The sequence below is a fragment of the Salvia hispanica genome, chromosome 4 (genome assembly GCF_023119035.1).
Source record: "Salvia hispanica cultivar TCC Black 2014 chromosome 4, UniMelb_Shisp_WGS_1.0, whole genome shotgun sequence".
Lineage (NCBI taxonomy): Eukaryota > Viridiplantae > Streptophyta > Magnoliopsida > Lamiales > Lamiaceae > Salvia > Salvia hispanica.
In genome coordinates, this window is record NC_062968.1 from 54,555,330 (window position 1) to 54,574,836 (window position 19,507).

The 19,507-nt window shown below is 36.3% G+C and overlaps 5 protein-coding genes across 7 annotated transcripts; all 5 read left to right on the forward strand.

Annotated features, from left to right (window-relative positions):
- The first annotated feature begins 639 nt into the window (after positions 1-639).
- Positions 640-4,738, forward strand: LOC125223093 (LEC14B homolog). 3 transcript variants are annotated; one of them, XM_048126066.1, is made up of 10 exons: positions 640-947; positions 1,367-1,784; positions 1,881-2,000; positions 2,108-2,185; positions 2,411-2,593; positions 2,764-2,841; positions 3,280-3,455; positions 3,639-3,797; positions 4,082-4,142; positions 4,379-4,738. In XM_048126066.1, exons 2-10 carry the CDS (start codon positions 1,410-1,412, stop codon positions 4,568-4,570), a joined length of 1,422 nt encoding a protein of 473 aa, XP_047982023.1. In that variant the 5' UTR covers positions 640-947; positions 1,367-1,409; the 3' UTR covers positions 4,571-4,738. The 3 variants fall into 3 exon arrangements, with proteins under 3 accessions (XP_047982023.1, XP_047982024.1, XP_047982022.1); XM_048126067.1 differs by having other exon boundaries at positions 1,394-1,784; XM_048126065.1 differs by having other exon boundaries at positions 641-947; positions 1,370-1,784.
- Positions 4,739-6,690: 1,952 nt separating this feature from the next.
- Positions 6,691-9,622, forward strand: LOC125224458 (putative late blight resistance protein homolog R1B-16). Its single transcript, XM_048127861.1, has 3 exons — positions 6,691-6,949; positions 7,078-8,852; positions 8,918-9,622. The coding sequence occupies exons 1-3, from the start codon at positions 6,748-6,750 to the stop codon at positions 9,548-9,550; spliced, it is 2,610 nt and encodes an 869-aa protein (XP_047983818.1). The 5' UTR covers positions 6,691-6,747; the 3' UTR covers positions 9,551-9,622.
- Positions 9,623-11,339: 1,717 nt separating this feature from the next.
- LOC125220115 (putative late blight resistance protein homolog R1B-14) lies at positions 11,340-13,871 on the forward strand. The gene is made up of 2 exons (XM_048122251.1): positions 11,340-11,552; positions 11,617-13,871. Exons 1-2 carry the CDS (start codon positions 11,351-11,353, stop codon positions 13,866-13,868), a joined length of 2,454 nt encoding a protein of 817 aa, XP_047978208.1. The 5' UTR covers positions 11,340-11,350; the 3' UTR covers positions 13,869-13,871.
- A 1,717-nt stretch (positions 13,872-15,588) lies between these two features.
- LOC125220116 (disease resistance protein RPP13-like) lies at positions 15,589-17,856 on the forward strand. Its single transcript, XM_048122252.1, has 2 exons — positions 15,589-15,898; positions 16,669-17,856. Exons 1-2 carry the CDS (start codon positions 15,697-15,699, stop codon positions 17,466-17,468), a joined length of 1,002 nt encoding a protein of 333 aa, XP_047978209.1. The 5' UTR covers positions 15,589-15,696; the 3' UTR covers positions 17,469-17,856.
- Positions 17,538-19,115, forward strand: LOC125221411 (putative late blight resistance protein homolog R1B-8). The gene has a single exon (XM_048123529.1). It carries the CDS (start codon positions 17,538-17,540, stop codon positions 19,113-19,115), a length of 1,578 nt encoding a protein of 525 aa, XP_047979486.1.
- Positions 19,116-19,507: the final 392 nt, after the last annotated feature.

The following is a 19,507-nucleotide window of genomic DNA, read 5'->3' on the forward strand; positions in this document are numbered from 1 at the left end:
ATCCCAATATACTCCATCCGTTTCATAGTAATTGAGTCATTTTGCTATTTTGGTACGTTCCATAGTAATAGAGTCATTTCCATTTTTAGTAAAGATAACACATTTTTCCACACCTACTTTACTCTCTTACTTTTTTCTCTCTTCATCACTCTATCTTTTCTATTTTCCACTATATTCTCTCTTTACTTAATTCACCTAACACAATTTTTCTTAATCTCAGTGCCGAAAAAAAACGCATCCATTACTATGGAATGGAGGGAGTACTAAACTATAGAGAAAAAATATTTGGTTATAGTTCTATATAGTATTTTCTGTTCCATAAAAGATGTCTTACTTTCCTTTTTAGTTTGTCCGGCTAAAAATGTTACATTTCTAATTAAAAAATTTTCTCTCATAATAAATAATATTATATTTTCTCTTTCTATCTAACACATAATACAAAACCTCCTAAAATTTCGTAACATCCTACGAATGTGACATCTTTCTGGACGGAGGGAGTATAATAATATTAAAACATATTCCAAAAAAATATCTCAACATTTAAAATGTCAACTTATTATCTATTTAATGCCCATTATATCTATAATCAGCACACACTCATATTTGGACAGGATTTCGCCACGCGATCACACGAGTGTGGGCACACGCGACTTCGAAGCCGCTATTGAAAGCCCAACCGCCTTCTTGATTTTCTCATCACTCACATAAGAAATTCTCAAAATCAACCTAACAAAAAATCGGATTCCCCTTTCTTAGTCGCACAAATTTTACTCAGGTAGTATAATGTTGTAGCTGGAATTTTCATCTCACCAAAATTCTCAATGCTCCGCCGTTTGTGCTGTGACATCACTGCTTACGATTGCCGACCGTTTCGCTCTAACTCTCTTCCTATCCTTGTTATAAGTGAGGAATTTTAGTGGTAGCAGTGATTGAAGCTGGAATCGCTGGTGAGAGCTCATTGTTGTTTTTTAGAATTACTTTTTTTTAATTGAGTTATTTGATTCTTCGTGATTGATGAAGTTGTGATGATTCTCTTAATCTTATATATGTGTTTCCGATTTCGATAGTGATAATTTTTTATGAATAATCTCTCGGCAAGCTCGTGTATGAAATTGAGGTCTTCATTGGAATCTTTCTATTTAATTTTCGTTTATGTCTTTTAAGCTTTTGTTGTCTATCTCTGATTAAGTGCATTTGTATATTTAATTAAGAATTAATGAGTTTCTTTTTTTTTGAGGTTTGAGGCCATTATGAACTTGTCTATTTGATCTTTGTTTATAGCCTCCTAGTTTTTATTCTCTCTCTGCAAATAGGTGCATTTATATGTTTGTTATAGTTTTGATGTTTGAACTTTTTTTTATTCTAGCAGTTAATTCCTTCTCTTGGTGAGTAGGAGAAAAAATTGGAAAATGAGTAGGGTGAGAGGATACATTAATCCTGGAGTTGGCTTCGACGAGTATGCAGAATCGTGTGGCTATGTCCGAATAGGCTGTGCCGATGATGAATTTGCGCAGGTGACAAAGTTAAGGTCCGCGCCACACAAGCATCTGAGGCATGTGTTGCCTGGAGAGAGTACTGCACCGCTCGTTTCGCCAGTGCAAATGATGATGGGTAGAGAGTGCAACTACAGTGGGAAAGGGAGGTTTTCTACATCAGATTCTTGTCATGTTTTGAGCCGGTATTTGCCTGTCCGTAGTACCCCCTCTGTGGTTGATAAGATGACGAGTTGTGCATATGTGTCGCAATTTTCTGATGATGGTTCTCTTTTCGTTGCTGGATTTCAGGTATCGCTGATGATTTGAAATATTGGTTATAAATTTGGAAGTTGTGCATGCAGAAATTTCGGTTATTGATGAGCATTTTCCTTGTTTCTTCGACAGGAAAGTCATATCAAAATATATGACGTTGATCATGGATGGAAAGTTCATAAAGATATTTATGCTAGGAGCTTGAGGTGGACTATCACTGATACTTCTCTGTCACCAGATCGTCGATTTCTTGTAAGATCACTCTCTTCTCGCATAAGATTTCGCCTACTACTGTATTCCATTTTTCCTTACTGCTGATGGTATTCCATTTTTATCTCGGGATTTATGTAATCTCACAGGTATATTCAAGCATCTCTCCAGTTGTCCATATTGTAGATGTTGGATCTGGTACAAAGCAGTCTCTTGCAAACGTGACGGTTTGTGTTTCCAGTTCCCTTAACATTTTCTTCTTAAATGCATTACAAAAGACTTTATTATTTGTCTGACAGTAAGTTACAAATCGTGAACCTTCATGGGTTATTTGCTGATGAAATGTTTCACTGGTGGCATTTATTGCAACTAAACATGTAATTGTGTGTTATAGGAAAATTATAGGTCACAGTTTATCAATGCAATTCTGTAACAATTGGTTTCTTTTTCAGGAGATTCATGAAGGTCTTGAATTTTCGTCCAACGTTGATGATTATGAGAACTATTCTTTTGGCATCTTCTCCGTAAAGTTTTCTACTGATGGGCGAGAAATTGTTGCTGCTAGCAGTGATGATGCGATATATGTTTATGATCTTGAAGCCAGAAAGCTAAGCCTCCGAATTCCAGCTCATCGGGTATTTATGTGTAGTATAGTTTTCAAATCACAGCTCTTATAATTGTTTTCAGAAATGCTTCTGGTGAGACCTTTTATAGTAATATGAGTTTTGGAGATTTTGTGGATATTTATTTCTTCTCAAAATTTGATATGCAAAAGAGTTTGTTGTACAAATCACTTTTTGTGCAGGCTGATGTCAATTCTGTATGCTTTGCGGATGAAAGTGGCAACATCATATATTCGGGAAGCGATGATCGCCTGTGCAAAGTAATGTTTCTTCGTCATTTTAGGATTAGTCAACTTGAAGTTTTATCCTGCCCTTTTCTGCCACAAGATGGTGTTTTTTTTCTTTTGTTCTTTTTTTAAGAAAAGATAAATTATATGCTCAACAATGTTATTTCTCTTGCAAAATTATCTTGTCTCAAAAAAGCATGTTGGTAGTTGTTTAGCTTATGCCATGGATAGTGTGTCATATCCATCCGTAATGTAAATACCTTTTCGACCGGTTGCCGTACTAGACCTTGAATAGCTAAATTGTTCAATATGCACACCAAATATGTCAGCGGAATCTGAGAACGGTACTGTAACACCTGATGTTTTCTGCATTTAGATATTCTATGCTTTGAGCATAACAATGCAATGTCTTCCGTTTTCATGACCATACACTAAATTTCAAATATTTCAACATTGTTTGGTTCCTATCAGGTTTGGGACAGGCGTTGCCTTGCAACCAAGGGGCAAGCTGCTGGAGTCCTGATGGGACATTTAGAAGGCATCACATTCATTGATACCCGTGGAGATGGACGTTACTTTATCTCAAATGGAAAAGATCAATCCATTAAACTTTGGGACATAAGGAAGATGTCATCTAATGTCAATTAGTATGTTTCTGTTTTTGGCTGCATTTTTTACATGCTTTATGAGAATACTTTCCCTCTGGTTGATTTGTGCACTCAAATGATACTTTGCACATACCTCTTTTGAGTTTTAATTTTGTTACCAAACTGGGTTAGGCTGTAGCCTTTTTTAATATAGTGACGAGCATTTATGTTTTTTTGCTTCAGCGTGCCAAGACGCCGATATTCTGAATGGGACTATAGATGGATGGAATATCCTGAACAGGCTAGAAATCTGAAGCTTCGCGATGATCTGTCAATAGCTACGTATAAGGGACATACTGTCTTACGCACTCTGATACGCTGTTATTTCTCGCCAGCATTTAGGTAAACTATGATTCAGTGGTTCTGTTCTGTCTTAATGTTTCAGTTGGTAAGGTCAACGGAGCATATAAACTTTTACACGGCATACTGGCTTTTGAATGTGATGATTGAACTGTTATACTAATGACTTGACTCTTAAATATATCGTTTTACATTGATGTTTATGTTTCTTCTGATCATAATCACTGCTAGTCTGTTGCATGTCTGTATCTTGTCAAAATTTGGACTTATATGGCCCATATTCTCACCTTCTATTTATTATTGTTGTTTTGTTTTCATATCTGCAGCACCGGGCAAAGGTATATATATACGGGATCAACTGATTCTTGCGTTTATGTTTATGATGTGGTACGTGTTATATCCTTTTTATACAATGTTTTCCTGTGTGTTGCAATATTGAGCACCATTTTTACTTTATACTTAGTTTCCAATAAAAGGCATTGAACTATGCCTGGTTTAATAACAATGGCCAATGAAAAATGTGTATGAAGTTAGATATACTAATGAGTTAGATGGATCATTACTAGTTAGATGGCTCATGTAAGTTTTGGGTCTCGATCTTATATTTGATTTATGTTCCACAGTTGAGTGGCGATCTAGTTGCAAAACTCGATTACCATGAGGATCCGGTGCGGGACTGCAACTGGCACCCGTTCTACCCTATGCTGGTGAGCTCATCCTGGGATGGTATGGTTGCGCGTTGGGAGTTCCCGGATAACGGGAAAACCACGTCGCCGGCTGTACCAGTCAGAAGAAGGAGACGGTTTTTCTACTAGTTTTGGCATTCAAGAAGAATGTGCAGAATACATCTAGCCATCACATTTGTATGATTTCTGTTTTCAACATAATTATAAGGATTTAGTTGCAAACTACATAACATGTTACCAGGTACATACGGATCCTCTGTTCTCAACTTTTCATGTATATAAATGTTGTGACAGACAGGGCAATTGTGAATCGAGAAACAAAAGAACGTAAATAGACACAGAATTTACGTGGTTCACCAACGTTGTGTTGGCTACGTCCACGGGCAAGAATGGAGAACAAATTATATTATGACTGCGGTTTTCAGATTATGGCTACATATTGGATTTGTCAAATCACAGAATTATGTGTCCTACTCCCATATAAATAGGCACACATAAAATCATATCCTAATTCGGAAACATAATCCTATTCCAATTAGGAAACACAATCCTCTACAGATTCAAAGCATACTAACAAATCTCCACCTTGACTTGAATTCTCCCTTGCAGACGTATCATTACAATGCCAGATGAACATACTTCTCCTTCCTTGCCTCAGATTTGCCATAAACCGAATTCACCTTGGAAACGCATAATTACAATGCCAGACGAACAAACTTCTCTCAGTGAATTTGTCGACCTCCACGTTCAGAGCAGACATCTTGATCGATTAACACAGAAACCCAGAAACCCTAACAGATGCGGAATTCAGAAACCCTAGGTTCGAAAACCAGGCTCTGTTACCAGTTTGTTGTGACAGAATAGAGCAATTGTGTAATCGAGACAAACAAAAACTTAAAGAAGACACATATTTACGTGGTTCACCAATGTTGTTGGCTACGTCCACGGGCAGGAATGAAGAACAAATTTACAAATTTTATTCAGAGTGTTTTCGGATTATGGCTACAGATTGGATCTAATTGGATTTAGGCACACATAAAATCATACCCTAATTCAGAAACATAATCCTATTCCAATTAGGAAACACAATCCTATACAGATTCAAGGCATACTAACAATAAATATTTAGATTCGATTTTAATAAGTTTTAAAAATAGTATGGAATTTGCATATCTGACTAACAAGTAACAATGTATGGTATTTGTACATCTGACTAGTCAAGATCCATTAGAGTCCAAATATTCATTGGTATTTAAGCTCATGCGGCTGAAGATGTGATTGAATTGAATCCTATATAAACGGCACCATTCAGCTTTCTGCAGCAGCAACTGCAGCAACTGATGATGGTGATGATGTACAAATCAGTTGCATCAACTTCTATGAAGATCTGCAACATGTGATAGAAGAAATGGATTTAATGAAGAAAGAGATGATTGTGATAACGAGGGAGCAGCGGAGAAATGTGGATTCTGATGATGGCGGCTTAAGATCCAGTGCACTAATATGCTTCTTGAACTCATGTATAGGCTTAAAACACCAATAACTAAATCATTCTTGTTGTAGGGATGGGTGGGATCGGCAAAACCACACTTGCAAGCTTATTAAGGATCGTTTTGATATTGTGCGTGGGCTGTCATTTTTCAAGATTTTAATATAGTTGAAAGTTGAAACTACTAGGCCAAACAGGAGAGGGCTTGAGCAATGAGAGTGAAAACAGGAGATATCTCAGTATAATGTAGAGGTGCGGGATAAGATGGGACTTTTTCTTTCCTAAATACAATAATGGAAGTCAAATAAGATTGACAACTAGGCACCAAGTCATCAACTATACTTCTCATCTAAAAATAAGGAAAATGAATTGTTGCGCTAGCTTTAGAGTCAGTCAAAGAGAATGAAAATATAGGAAATTTACCATAAATATTTAAGTGAAGTTGGGCCAGATTCGTGCCAACCATTCATACTAATTGTGCCAATATATTAGAATCTGCCTGTCACGCCCAGTTATTATGCATTTCATATATATAAATAATCATAAGGGGAATATTTTATCAGAGTTGAGGCAAAAACTAAAAGTTGACTTTTGTTAATACATTCCCCACAACCAACTGCAACAAGTAATAGGAGTATTGTGGAGTATCAAATTAGACAGGTCAAAGAATTACTTATATGCTAGTGCTTATAAAAATTGTATTGCCAATTTCACATTCTACTTCATAATATATATCCTTTCTTTCTTTGTTATATTTTTGTCTCATCATTCAATTCATATTGTGTTTAATTTGTGCATTATTATTCATAGAATTAAGATGGCTGCTTATGCAGCTCTTGTTTCTCTCATGCGTATTATAGATGATATTGAAACTCATCCTTCCCCTCCGATTTCTCTTGACAAGCAACAAGTGAAATCTCTCAGCGAAATAGTTACCTTCTTGCAGGAATTTCTCGAAGGCTACAAGTCACCATACGAGTATAGCGACGAAGCAGATCCATTGGAGATTCTTATTATGGGTGAGTAGATTTTTTAAATATTAACGCAAGATCTATTGTTTGTTAGAACATTGATAGAAAGATGTTCACAATATAATATGGATCTGCTGTTGTCATCTATTCATATCTATAACTTGTTCCCATTGCAGATGCAACTCATGCAGTTGAAGATGTGATCGAGTCCTATATTATTGACACAATCCAGCTTTCTGCAGCAGCAACTGACGATGGTGGTGATGAACAAATCAGTTGCATCCATTTCTATCAAGATCTGCAAAATGTGATAGAGAAAATCGATTTGATCAAGAAAGAGGTGACAATGGAAAAGGAAGAGCACAAGAGAAAGGTGGCATCTGATGATGATGCTGGTTTAAGACTCATTTCCACTGAGAAGAAGCATCTCATGATAGGGTTTGATGATGTGCTTCTTCAACTCCTGGATAGGCTTACTGATGGAAACACCAGTCGCCAAATCATCCCTATCGTAGGGATGGGTGGCATCGGCAAAACCACTCTTGCAAAAGGTGCGTTTCAACACAAGCTAATTAAGGATCGTTTTGATATTTGCGTGTGGACTACCATTTCCCAAGATTATAATATAGTAGAAACTCTTAGGGAAGTTCTCACTCGAGCAGGAGGATCCTCGAGCACTATGGATGAGGAAGAATTGAAAGTTAGATTACACAAGTGCTTATGGGGTTGGAGGTATCTCATTATATTGGATGATATGTGGAGTATAGATGTGTGGGATAGGTTGAAATTTTCCTTTCCTGATTGTGGTGGGGGTAGTCGAATAGTAGTGACCACGAGGATGTCAAACTTGGCTGCCCACTTGACTAATTCCTATAGCCTTGCTAAGATTGGATTTTTAGACGTGGTTAGTAGTTGGACCTTGTTCTCCAAAATTGTATTTGGAGAACAAAGCTTTCCTACTCAACTAGAGAGTATTGGGAAGAGAATTGTGAAAAAGTGTAATGGACTTCCTTTGTCTATTGTTGTGATAGGGGGTCTAATGGCTAAATCCGAAGTTATACTAGAATATTGGGAGCAAATAGAGGAAAACTTGAGCTCAATAGTGAATTCAGAGGCGGATGATTATTGTTTGAGAACATTGAAACTGAGCTATAACCACTTGCCCGCCTATCTAAAGCCTTGTTTTTTGTATATGGGAGTGTTTGAGGAAGATAGTGAAATTGATCCTTCAGAAATCGTCCAACTATGGGTTTCTGAAGGATTTCTTAAATCAATAGACAACAAAAGCTTGACAACAATTGCCGAACAATACTTGAAAGAACTAGTTGATAGAAATCTCATTCTAGTTCATAAATTGGGGATACTTGGGAATGTAATATCCTACAAAATTCATGATTTACTAAGAGATCTATCTATGAAAGAAGCTGAAAAACAGAGGTTTTTTTATGTCTTGAGGGATAGAAGTCCTCAAGGACTAATTAGCCAACAACGTATTGTTATTCCTGAAAGCACTTCAAAGAAAAAAATCCAGGATGCCTTGAAATATATGCCCCACGCTCGTTCTTATCTAGTATTTGGTAATAGAAAAGTTGTTCAGTTCCCAAATTCTAGATTTCTGAGGATATTGCATACGTGTGGTACGCTATATGAAAAGGAGTTTGCACAACTAAATTTGTTTAGGTTGATGAATTCACGATACCATACTCTTACAACTTTATGGAGTTTTGTAATTCCTTCTTCCATCAATTATCTGTTTTGGAATCTAGATACACTGATTATTAGATGTGATGAAACATTTACTGCACCAACTGAAATCTGGAAAATGTATAAACTTAGGCATCTCGAGTTTGATGCTTGGAAATTGCATCTCCCGGATCCTCCGAGTGAGGAGGACGATGATATTATGATGATGGAGAATCTAGAAGTGCTTGTAGGACTGAAAAATTTCAATGTAAGTGCAGATGTTGTTAAAAGAATTTCCAATATAAAGACATTGAATGTGTTATATGAGGGCAGGAATTGAATATGAGATATTCGGCTGATGGAGTGAACTATCTGAGATGTCTTGAATGTCTTAGTAAACTGGAATCCTTGGAGTTGTGGGTTCACTCCACTGATATTGGAAATCATCTGCAGAAGGCCAACTTGCCACCCTCCCTTAAAATGTTGATTCTCCAGCTACATAATCGTTTTGAGTTGGAGCACATACTGGTAAAGATAGGTTCCTTACCACTTCTTGAGAAGCTCGAATTATATGAAGGTCGCTTCGAAACGCGTGAGTGGGAAACAATGGAAGGCCAATTCCAGAGTCTCAAGTCACTAACATTGCATAATTGTGGTGATCTAGAAAAGTGGACAGTGTCAGAGAGCTCCCACTTTCCACTTCTTGTAGAGCTTTGTCTTTCTTGGTTACATGAATTGAAGGAGATTCCTGCGGAAATTGGAGAAATACCAACACTCAGGTCAATTGCATTGGAATGGTGCAATAAATCTTTGGTGTTGGCAGCTAAAAAGATATTAGAGGAACAAGAGGATTTATATGGAGACCAACTTGACCTTTTTTTTCACGCTAAAGTTGATAAGATTGATGAAGCATTGAAGAAGTTGGCAACTTCCAGCTTTAAATTTACTGAGTCACCTTACTTTTAGACTAACTAATATTATTACTCTTCCTGTATGTATGTTTTCCCCCCTAATTCTAGTGAAGTTTTCTCTCTCGTTCGCTTTTCGTACTGCAATTCTTCGTTTAAGTCGGACAACTAATTACCTTCTGCATTATTGACCACAAGTTAGACTCGTCAATTTTGGAGTGTTAGATGAAATATTCACTATCCAATTCCGAAACGCTAAACATTCAATTATAAAACTGCTAATAAATAAAATAAGACCTTTATAAATACAATAAAGATTCTCTTATTGTTGGTTAAAAATGGAGACTTTAGAGATGACACAGAGTTTTGATGCAAATTTGTTAAGTAGAAAAAAATAATAGTAATTGAAATGGTGATAGTGGTCAGTGACACTAGTATAAATGAATTATTTTAGGCATTAGATCCAATGAATTCTTAAAATACCTTTACTAGCTACGTGTATTTTGGACTCGAATTGGTGATATGGAAGGGTATATATCTTGGATAGATATTAACTAATTCTCAATTCAGAACCCAAAACTTCAACATTATGTATAACTTTCTCCACATAACATGTAAATTTAAATCTCAACACAAAGATATAATTTTATCAACACAAATCTATTGAGAAAGTTTTGTCTTTGTGTTGATAATTTTAGTACATAATATTGAGATAGTTCTGGCTTTTGGATTAGAAGATTGATTTTATTTTAACGCGACCCTATAAATCATTATTCTAACGATGCTATATATCTTTATGATCTTGAAGCCTGAAAGACAAGCCTCCGAGTTCCAGCTCATCGGGTATTTATGTAGAATATATTTAGCCATCACATTTATATAATTCCTGTTTTCAGCATTATTATTAGTTGCAAACTACATGCAAATCTCACTCATGTATATGCTTAAAACACCAATCGCTAAATCATTCCTATCGTAGGTATGGTGGAATCAGCCAAATCACTCTTGCAAGAAGTGCGTTCGAACACAAGCTTATGAAGGATCGTTTTGATATTTATGTGTGTGCCTGGGCCACCATTTCTCAAGATTTTAATAGAGTTGAAAGTTGAAACTCTTACTAAAGTTCTCTCTCAAACAAGAGAGGGCTTAAGCAATGAGAGTGAAAATGACTTAAGCAGGTACAAGATATCTCAAGTATAATGGATGATATGTGGAATGTAGAGGTGAGGATATGATGGGACTTTTTCTATCCTAAATACTACAAATTACAAATAACGGAAGTCTAATAATAATGACAACTAGATTTTTTAATAGTGGATTAGTTGCGGAAATGGTCCAAAGTCCGAACTCCAAACTGTGTTGGCACCAAGTCAACATGACATCAACTATACTTCTCATCTAAAACTTAAGGAAAATGTATTGTTGCGCTAGCTTTAGAATTAGTTAAAGGGAATAAAAATATAGGAAATTTACCATAAATATTAAGTGAAGTTGGGCCAGATTCGCCACAATTATTCATGCTAATTGTGCCAATATATTATCAAAGATGAACCTGCCTGTCACGCCCAGTTATTTATGCATTTCATATATAAATAATCATAAGGGGAATATTTTATCAGAGTTAAGGCAAACCTGAAAGTTGACTTTTGTTAATACATTCCGAACAACCAACTGCAACAAGTAATATTATACATCAAATTAGATAGGTCAAAGAATTATGCTAGTGCTTATAAAAATTGTCTTGTTAATTTCACATTCTACTTCATACAGTATATATCCTTTCTTTCTTTGCTATATTTGTCTCATCATTTCAATTCATATTGTGTTTAATTTGAGCATTATTATTCATAGAATTAAGATGGCTGCTTATGCAGCTCTAGTTTCTCTTATGCGTATTATAGATGATATTGAAACTCATCCTTCCCCTCCGATTTCTCTCGACAACCAACAAGTGAAATCTCTCACCGAAATGGTTACCTTCTTGCAGGAATTTCTCGAAAGCTACAAGTCACCATACGAGTATAGAGACGAAGCAGATCCATTGGAGATTCTTATTAAGGGTGAGTAGATTTTTTTTAAATATAATATGGATCTGCTCATATCTAAAACTTGTTCCCATTGCAGATGCAACTCATGCGGTTGAAGATGTGATCGAGTCCTATATTATTGACACAATCCAGCTTTCTGCCGCAGCAACTGATGAACAAATCAATTGCATCCATTTCTATCAAGATCTGCAAAATGTGATAGAAAAAATGGATTTGATCAAGAAAGAGGTGACTGTAATAACAACGGTGAAGGAAGAGCACAAGAGAAAGGTGGCATCTGATGATGTTGGTTTGAGATTCAGTTCCACTGATGAGAAGAAGCATTTAATGGTAGGGTTTGATGATGTGCTTCTTCAACTCCTGGATAGGCTTACCGATGGAAACACCAGCCGCCAAATCATCCCTATCGTAGGGATGGGTGGCATCGGCAAAACCACTCTTGCAAAAGGTGCGTTTGAACACAAGTTTATTAAGGAGCATTTTGATATCTGTGTTTGGGTTACCATTTCTCAAGATTATAATGTAGTAGAAACCCTTAGGGAAGTTCTCACTCGAGTGGGAGGATCCTCGAGCAGTATGGATGAGAAAGAATTGGAAGTTAGATTACACCAGTGCTTATGGGGTAGGAGGTATCTCATTATATTGGATGATATGTGGAGTATAGATGTGTGGGATAGGTTGAAATTTTCGTTCCCTGATTGTAGTGAGGGTAGTCGAATAGTAGTAACAACGAGGATGTCGAACTTAGCTGCCCACTTGACTGATTCGTATAGCGTCTTTAAGATGAGATTTCTAGACGAAGTTAGTATAGAATATTGGGAGCAAATAGAGGAAAACTTAACGTCAATAGTGAATTCGGAGGAGGATGATTATTGTTTGAGAACATTGAAACTGAGCTATAACCACTTGCCCGCCTATCTAATGCCTTGTTTTTTGTATATGGGAGTGTTTGAGGAAGACAGTGAAATTGATCATGCAAAAATCATCCAATTATGGGTTTCTGAAGGATTCCTTAAATCAATAGACAACAACAGCTTGACAACAATTGCCGAACAATACTTGAAAGAACTAGTGGATAGAAATCTCATTCTAGTTCATGAGTTGGAGATACTTGGTAACGTAAAATCCTACAAAATTCATGATTTACTTAGAGATCTATCCGTGAAAGAAGCTGAAAAACAGAGGTTTTTTCATATCTTGAGTGATCAAAGTCCTCAGGGACTAATTAGCCAACAACGTATTGTTATTCATGGAAGCACTTCAAAGGAAAAAATCCTGAATGCCTTGGAATATATGCCCCATGCTCGTTGTTACCTAGTATTTGGTAGTAGAAAAGTTGTTCAGTTCCCAAATTCAAGATTATTGAGGATCTCGCATGCGCATGGTAGTCTAAGTGAAGAGGAGTATTCACAACTAAATGTGTTTCGGTTGATGAACTCACGATATCATCGTCTTGATACTTATAAGAAGTTTGTAATTCCTTCTTCTATAGATCTGCTTTGGAATCTAGATACACTGATTATTAGTTGTACGGGAAATTTTACTGCACCAATTGAAATCTGGAAAATGTATAAACTTAAGCATCTCGAGGTTGCATATGGGACATTGCATCTCCCAGATCCCCCAAGCGCGGACGATGATGGTATTATTATGATGGAGAATCTAGAAGTGCTTAAAGTTGTGAAAAATTTCAATGTAATTGAAGATGTTGTTAAAAGAATTCCCAATATCAAGGAATTGAGTATGAGATATGAGGGGCAGCTAATTGATAAAATGAACTATATAAGTTGTCTTGAATGTTTTAGTAAACTGGAATCCTTGATGTTGTATACCAACTCTACTGATATTGGAAAGTATCTGCTGAAGATAAACTTCCCACCCTCTCTTAAAAAGTTGATTCTCGGGCTACCAAGTGATTTTGAGTGGGACGACATACTGCCAACGATAGGTTCCTTACCACTTATTGAGGAGCTCGAAGTATGCGGAGGCCGCTTCAGAACACGCGAGTGGGAAACAACGGATGGCCAATTCCAGAGTCTCAAGTCACTAAAATTGTATCAATGTGGTGATCTAGAAAATTGGACAGTGTCAGAGAGCTCCCACTTTCCACGTCTTATAAAGCTTCATCTTATTTTTATAAATGACTTGAAGGAGATTCCTCCTGAAATCGGAGAAATACTAACACTCAGGTCAAGTGAATTGAACTTTTGCAATGAATCAGTGGTGTTGTCAGCTAAAAGGATATTAGAGGAACAAGAGGATTTACATGACGACCAAGTACTAGACCTTCAAGTTGACAGTAAGCGCTACAGCTATGGAGAAAGATGAAGATAATTAAAGCGCTGCACAAGTTGGCAACTTCAAACTTTGAAGTTATAATGTTTCCTTTATTATCACTCTTCTTTTATTCTAGCACTCAACAATGTGTAGAATACATTTAAGTTTTAACCATCACATTTGTATGATTCCTGTTTTCAACATAATTATTAGGATTTAGTTGCAGACTGCATATCATGTAACCAACTGCATACATGCATATCCCCTGTCTCAACTTTTCTATGTATAGAATTATTAGAATCGTCAGCTTCAGCTTCGTGTTTAACAAATATTCATTAGACGGTCCAAATGTGATCGAGTCCTGAGATGATATTGAGAGAGATCAAGAATTCTCACCATTTCTTAGAATCATGAATCCAATTCAATTTAGTGAGGTCTTCTGATGATGGCGGTTTAAAAAATGCATACAAGATTTGTAACAATGAATCCTCAACAGGGCATGTATACAGAAATTGTCAATGACTCGTTTAATACTTTCATACTCCCTCCGATCCCCAATAGATGTACCATATTTGACATTGAAATCACCTACTACATTTGGTGCTATCTCTCCTACTATAAAATGACTAGTAGGAGATGTAACACCAAATATAGTAGGAGATCTTCGCTGATATTTGACGGACGCAAATTTTATAAAATTGTTTGACTTTGTGAAGTAACGTGGATGAAAAAAGTTACTCCCTCCGTCCCGGCTAAGATGACACATTGCTTAGCCGGCACGGGGTTTTAGGAGTTATTGGTTAAAGTGTTTAATTGAAGAGAGAGAAGGTGAGTGTAAGTATTAAAGTAGAGAGATAAAGAAAGATGAATATTTTAATAGGAGTGAGAAAAAGTGGTAGAGTGTATTAATTGGAGAGAGAAAGTTACCAAAAAAGGAAATGTGTCATCTTAGTTAGGACAAACTAAAAAGGAAAACGTGTCATCTTAAGCGGGACGGAGGGAGTAATAAAATATGGATCCTAATTAATACTTATTAGTTGTCTCTAAGTTGCATTTTTGGACGCTTTTTAAAAGCGTCTTTAAGTTGAATTTTGCAAGCGTCGATAAATAATTTAGAAACAGAAAGTAGCATCTACGATTGAATAAAAAAGTTAACCTTAGCCATTGTTTGTACTGCAATTTGCAAATATCATACCATACACATTCGCATAAACAAAGTCTGAGCTAACTTCCAGTCTGCCGTGGTAAATATTTAAGCTTTTCTAACAACCAATTGCAACAATTATTTAAGCATATCTAACAACCACTTGCAACAATGATTTAACCATTTCCAGTTTGAAAATATATTGTTTCGCTAGCATTAGAATTAGTAAAAAATAGTGATAATATAGGAAAATTACCATAAATATTTAAGTGAAGTTTTTGGCCGGCCAGATTCGTACGTGCTAATTATTTATAATAATTGATTAATGGATGCCAATAATTAATCAAAGATAAACCAGCCTGACACACCCAATTATTTATGCATTTCATATATAATATCTATAATGGGTATATATTTTATCAGAGTTAAGACAATACCTCAGTTAAAGGAAAGTTGACTATTGTTTAAACATTTTCAGCAACCAACTGCAACAAGATGTATTATACCATCAAAACAGCTAGGCCAAAGGAAAGGATTATACAAATGGTTTTGCTAATTTCACATTCTACTTCATAATATCCTTTCTTTCTTTCTTTCTTTCTTTTTATCTCAAAAAAAAAAAAAAAAAGCTTCATGTCTCAATTGTGGTGTCAAAATACCATATTCATCTTTGATATATTTGTCTAATCATTTCAATTCACTCTGTGGTTTTGCATTAGTTTTCAAAGAATTAAGATGGCGGCTTATGCAGCTCTAGTTTCCCTTAAGCGTATCATAGATGATATCGAAACTCATCCTTCCCCTCCGATTTCTCTTGACAAGCAACAAGTGAAATCTCTCACAGAAATAGTTACCTTCTTGCAGGAATTTCTCGAAGGATACAAGTCACCATACGAGTACAGCGACGAAGCAGATCCACTTGAAATTCGCATTATGGGTCAGTAGATTTTTTCAAAATGCTTAAGCAAGCTCTATCGTTTGTTGGAACTTCAAAAGATGCTAACTATTTTATTTTAATATTTCTATCATGTTGGCAATAAATAATTTTTCATTTTAATATTTTTGCATGAATATTGCAAATTATTTATTTATATGTGTTGATTAGAAACGATACATGTATTTGACTAGGATTTTATGACTGGACAAAAAAAGTATTAAAAATCACAAAGTTTGGTTAAATCGTAATCCATTTCATAATTCAAAAAAACGGTGTCACATTTATTTGAATTTGGGGAAAACTGAGACATGTGCTGGGAACATATGATGTGGACTAAATTATAACAATGTCATTCCACTCCAGATTTACGTCTTTAATATGAATTATTTGCAACAATTACTCCCCCCGTCCCACTTTAGGAGTCCCGATTGAGTTCGGCATGAGTTTTAGAAAATGTAAAGGAAAGTAGGTGAAAAAAGATAGTGGAACGTGGGTCCTACTTTTTTATATTAGTTTTATAATAAAATGTGAGTGGGAAAATGTCTGTGGAATGTGGGGCCTAATACTATTTATGGAATATTTTAACCGTGACTCCTAAAGTGGGACCCCAAAAAATGATAAACCGGGACTCCTAAACTGGACGGAGGGAGTACTAATTTACATATCTTTTGTTTCAACCCTATTTTGTGTAAACTGAACCTAGAAAGATCACGTCGAATCCGACTATTGCCATCTTTGTAATGTAACTCAGGCACTAATTCGTATTGCAGATGCAAGTCATACAACTGAAGATGTGATTGAGTCCTATATAATTGACACCATTCAACTTTCTGCGTCAACAACTAATGATGGTGCTGATGAACAAATCAGTTGCATCCACTTCTATCAAGATCTGCAAAACGTGATAGAACATATGGATTTGATCAAGAAAGAGGTGACTGCGATAACAATGGAGAAGGAAGTGCATAAAAGAAACGTGGCATCTGATGATGTTGGTTTAAAATCCAGTTCCACTGAGAAGAAGCATCTCATGGTAGGGTTTGATGATGTGCTTCTTCAACTCCTGGATAGGCTTACTGATGGAAACACCAGTCGCCAAATCATCCCTATTGTAGGGATGGGTGGCATTGGCAAAACCACTCTTGCAAAAGGTGCGTTTGAACACAAGTTTATTAAGGAGCATTTTGATATTTGTGTGTGGGCTACCATTTCTCAAGATTATAATGTAGTAGAAACTCTTAGGGAAGTTCTTACTCGAGTGGGAGGATCCTCGAGCAGTATGGATGAGAAAGAATTGGAAGTTAGATTACACAAGTGCTTATGGGGTAGGAGATATCTCATTATATTGGATGATATGTGGAGTATAGATGTGTGGGATAGGTTGAAATTTTCCTTTCCTAATTGTAGTGAGGGTAGTCGAATTGTGGTAACCACGAGGATGTCGAACTTGGTTGCCCACTTGACTGATTCCTATAGCGTCTTTAAGATGAGATTTCTGGACGAAGTTAGTAGTTGGACTTTGTTCTCCAAAACTGTATTTGGGGAACAAAGTTTTCCTACTCATCTCTAGAATATTGGAAAGAAAATTGTCGAAAAGTGTAATGGACTTCCTTTGTCTATTGCTGTTGTTGGGGGTCTAATGGCTAAATCAGAAGTTACACTAGAATATTGGGAGCACATAGAGGAAAACTTAAGCTCAATAGTGAATTCGGAGAACGATGATTATTGCCTGAGAATATTGAAACTGAGTTATAGCCACTTGCCTGCCTATCTAAAGCCTTGTTTTTTGTATATGGGAGTGTTCGAGGAAGACATAAACATTTTTGCTTCAAGAGTCGTCCAACTATGGGTTTCTGATGGATTTCTTAAACCAATAGACGACAAAAGCATGGCAAAGATTGCGGAGCAGTACTTGAAAGAACTAGTTGATAGAAATCTCATTCTAGTTCATGAGTCGGGGATACTTGGGGATGTAATATCCTACAAAATTCATGATTTACTAAGAGATCTATCCATAAAAGAAGCTGAAAAACAAAGGTTTTTTTATGTCTTAAGGGAAGAAAGTCCTCGAGGACTAATTAGCCAACAACGTATTGTTATTCCTACAAACACTTCAAAGGAAAAAATACAAGATGCCTTGGAATATATGCCCCATGCTCGTTCTTATCTAGTATTTGGTAATCAAAGAGTTGGTCAATTCTCAAATTCTAGATTTTTGAGGTTATTGCATTCGAATAATTGGCAGAGTGAAGCGGAGTATTCACAAGTAAATGTGTTTAAGTTGATGAACTCGCGATACCATAGGTTTGCAATTACTAATAAGAAGTTTGTAATTCCTTCTTCCATCAATCTGCTTTGGAATTTAGATACACTAATTATTCAGGGTGGAGAAGATTTAATTGCACCAACTGAAATCTGGAAAATGTATAAACTTAGGCATCTCGAGTTGTATGAATTGCATCTCCCAGATCCTCCGAGCGCGGACGATGACATTATTATCATGTTGAATCTAGAAGTGCTCAAAGGAGTGATAAATTTGAATGTAAGTGAAGATGTTGTTAAAAGAATTCCCAATATCAAGGAATTGAATATGACATATGAGGGACAGCTAATTGATGGAGTGAACTATCTGAGCTGTCTTCACTGTCTTAGTAAACTGGAATCCTTGAAGTTGTGGGTTGAGTCCCCTGATATTGGAGAGTATCTACAGAAGATCAACTTCCCAACCTCTCTTAAAAAGTTGATTCTCGGGCTACCAAGTGATTTTGAGGGGGGCGACATACTGCCAACGATAGGTTCCTTGCCACTTCTTGAGAAGCTCGATTTAGGTGGAGGTCGTTTCAGAACACGTGAGTGGGAAACAATGGAAGACCAATTCCAGAGTCTCAAGTCACTAACATTGTCTGAATGTGGTGATCTAGAAAAGTGGACAATGTCAGAGAGCTCCCACTTTCCACGTCTTATAAAGCTTCATCTTCGATCGATACTTGAATTGGAGGAGATTCCTTCAGAAATTGGAGAAATAGCAACACTCAGGTCAATTGAATTGGAATGGTGCAATGAATCGGTGGTGTTTTCAGCTAAAAAGATAATAGAGGAACAAGAGGAATTACATGGAGACCAACTTGACCTTATTGTTCGCGCTACAGTTCGGAAGAAATATGCAGCGCTGCAAAAGTTGGCAACTTCCAATTTTAAAGTTACAGTGAGTCCTTAACTTAATAGACTGATGTTATCATAATTATCCCTCTTCTTTTATGTGTTTTTTCCTCCTGGTTCTAGATTTGTTTGTGACATCAATTTTCATTTCTCATTTTCGAAATTTGGAATTGCTTTGGCATATATACACAAGTGATTATGGGGTAGGAGGTATCTCATTATATTGGATGATATGTGGAGTACAGATGTTTGGGATAGGTTGAAATTTTCATTTCCTGATTGCAGTGAGGGTAGTCGAATTATAGTAACCACGAGAATGTCGAACTTAGCTGCCTATTTGACTGAATCCAATAGCTTCTTTAAGATGAGATTTTTAGACGAGGTTAGTAGTTGGACTTATGTTTTCCAAAATTGTATTTGGGGAACAAAGTTTTCCTACTCATCTGGAGC

What these genes read in the sequence shown, in the direction of transcription:
- LOC125223093 (XM_048126066.1), top strand. Translation starts at nt 1,410, where the DNA reads ATGAGTAGGGTGAGAGGATACATTAATCCTGGAGTTGGCTTCGACGAG. An exon ending in GCGATGATCGCCTGTGCAAA is followed by an intron (nt 2,842 to 3,279) that starts GTAATGTTTCTT and finishes GGTTCCTATCAG; the next exon opens with GTTTGGGACAGGCGTTGCCT. An exon ending in ATGTCATCTAATGTCAATTA is followed by an intron (nt 3,456 to 3,638) that starts GTATGTTTCTGT and finishes TTTTTGCTTCAG; the next exon opens with CGTGCCAAGACGCCGATATT.
- LOC125224458 (XM_048127861.1), top strand. Translation starts at nt 6,748, where the DNA reads ATGGCTGCTTATGCAGCTCTTGTTTCTCTCATGCGTATTATAGATGAT. An exon ending in ATTGGAGATTCTTATTATGG is followed by an intron (nt 6,950 to 7,077) that starts GTGAGTAGATTT and finishes TTCCCATTGCAG; the next exon opens with ATGCAACTCATGCAGTTGAA. An exon ending in TAGGACTGAAAAATTTCAAT is followed by an intron (nt 8,853 to 8,917) that starts GTAAGTGCAGAT and finishes ATATGAGGGCAG; the next exon opens with GAATTGAATATGAGATATTC.
- LOC125220115 (XM_048122251.1), top strand. Translation starts at nt 11,351, where the DNA reads ATGGCTGCTTATGCAGCTCTAGTTTCTCTTATGCGTATTATAGATGAT. An exon ending in ATTGGAGATTCTTATTAAGG is followed by an intron (nt 11,553 to 11,616) that starts GTGAGTAGATTT and finishes TTCCCATTGCAG; the next exon opens with ATGCAACTCATGCGGTTGAA.
- LOC125220116 (XM_048122252.1), top strand. Translation starts at nt 15,697, where the DNA reads ATGGCGGCTTATGCAGCTCTAGTTTCCCTTAAGCGTATCATAGATGAT. An exon ending in ACTTGAAATTCGCATTATGG is followed by an intron (nt 15,899 to 16,668) that starts GTCAGTAGATTT and finishes TTCGTATTGCAG; the next exon opens with ATGCAAGTCATACAACTGAA.
- LOC125221411 (XM_048123529.1), top strand. Translation starts at nt 17,538, where the DNA reads ATGGCTAAATCAGAAGTTACACTAGAATATTGGGAGCACATAGAGGAA.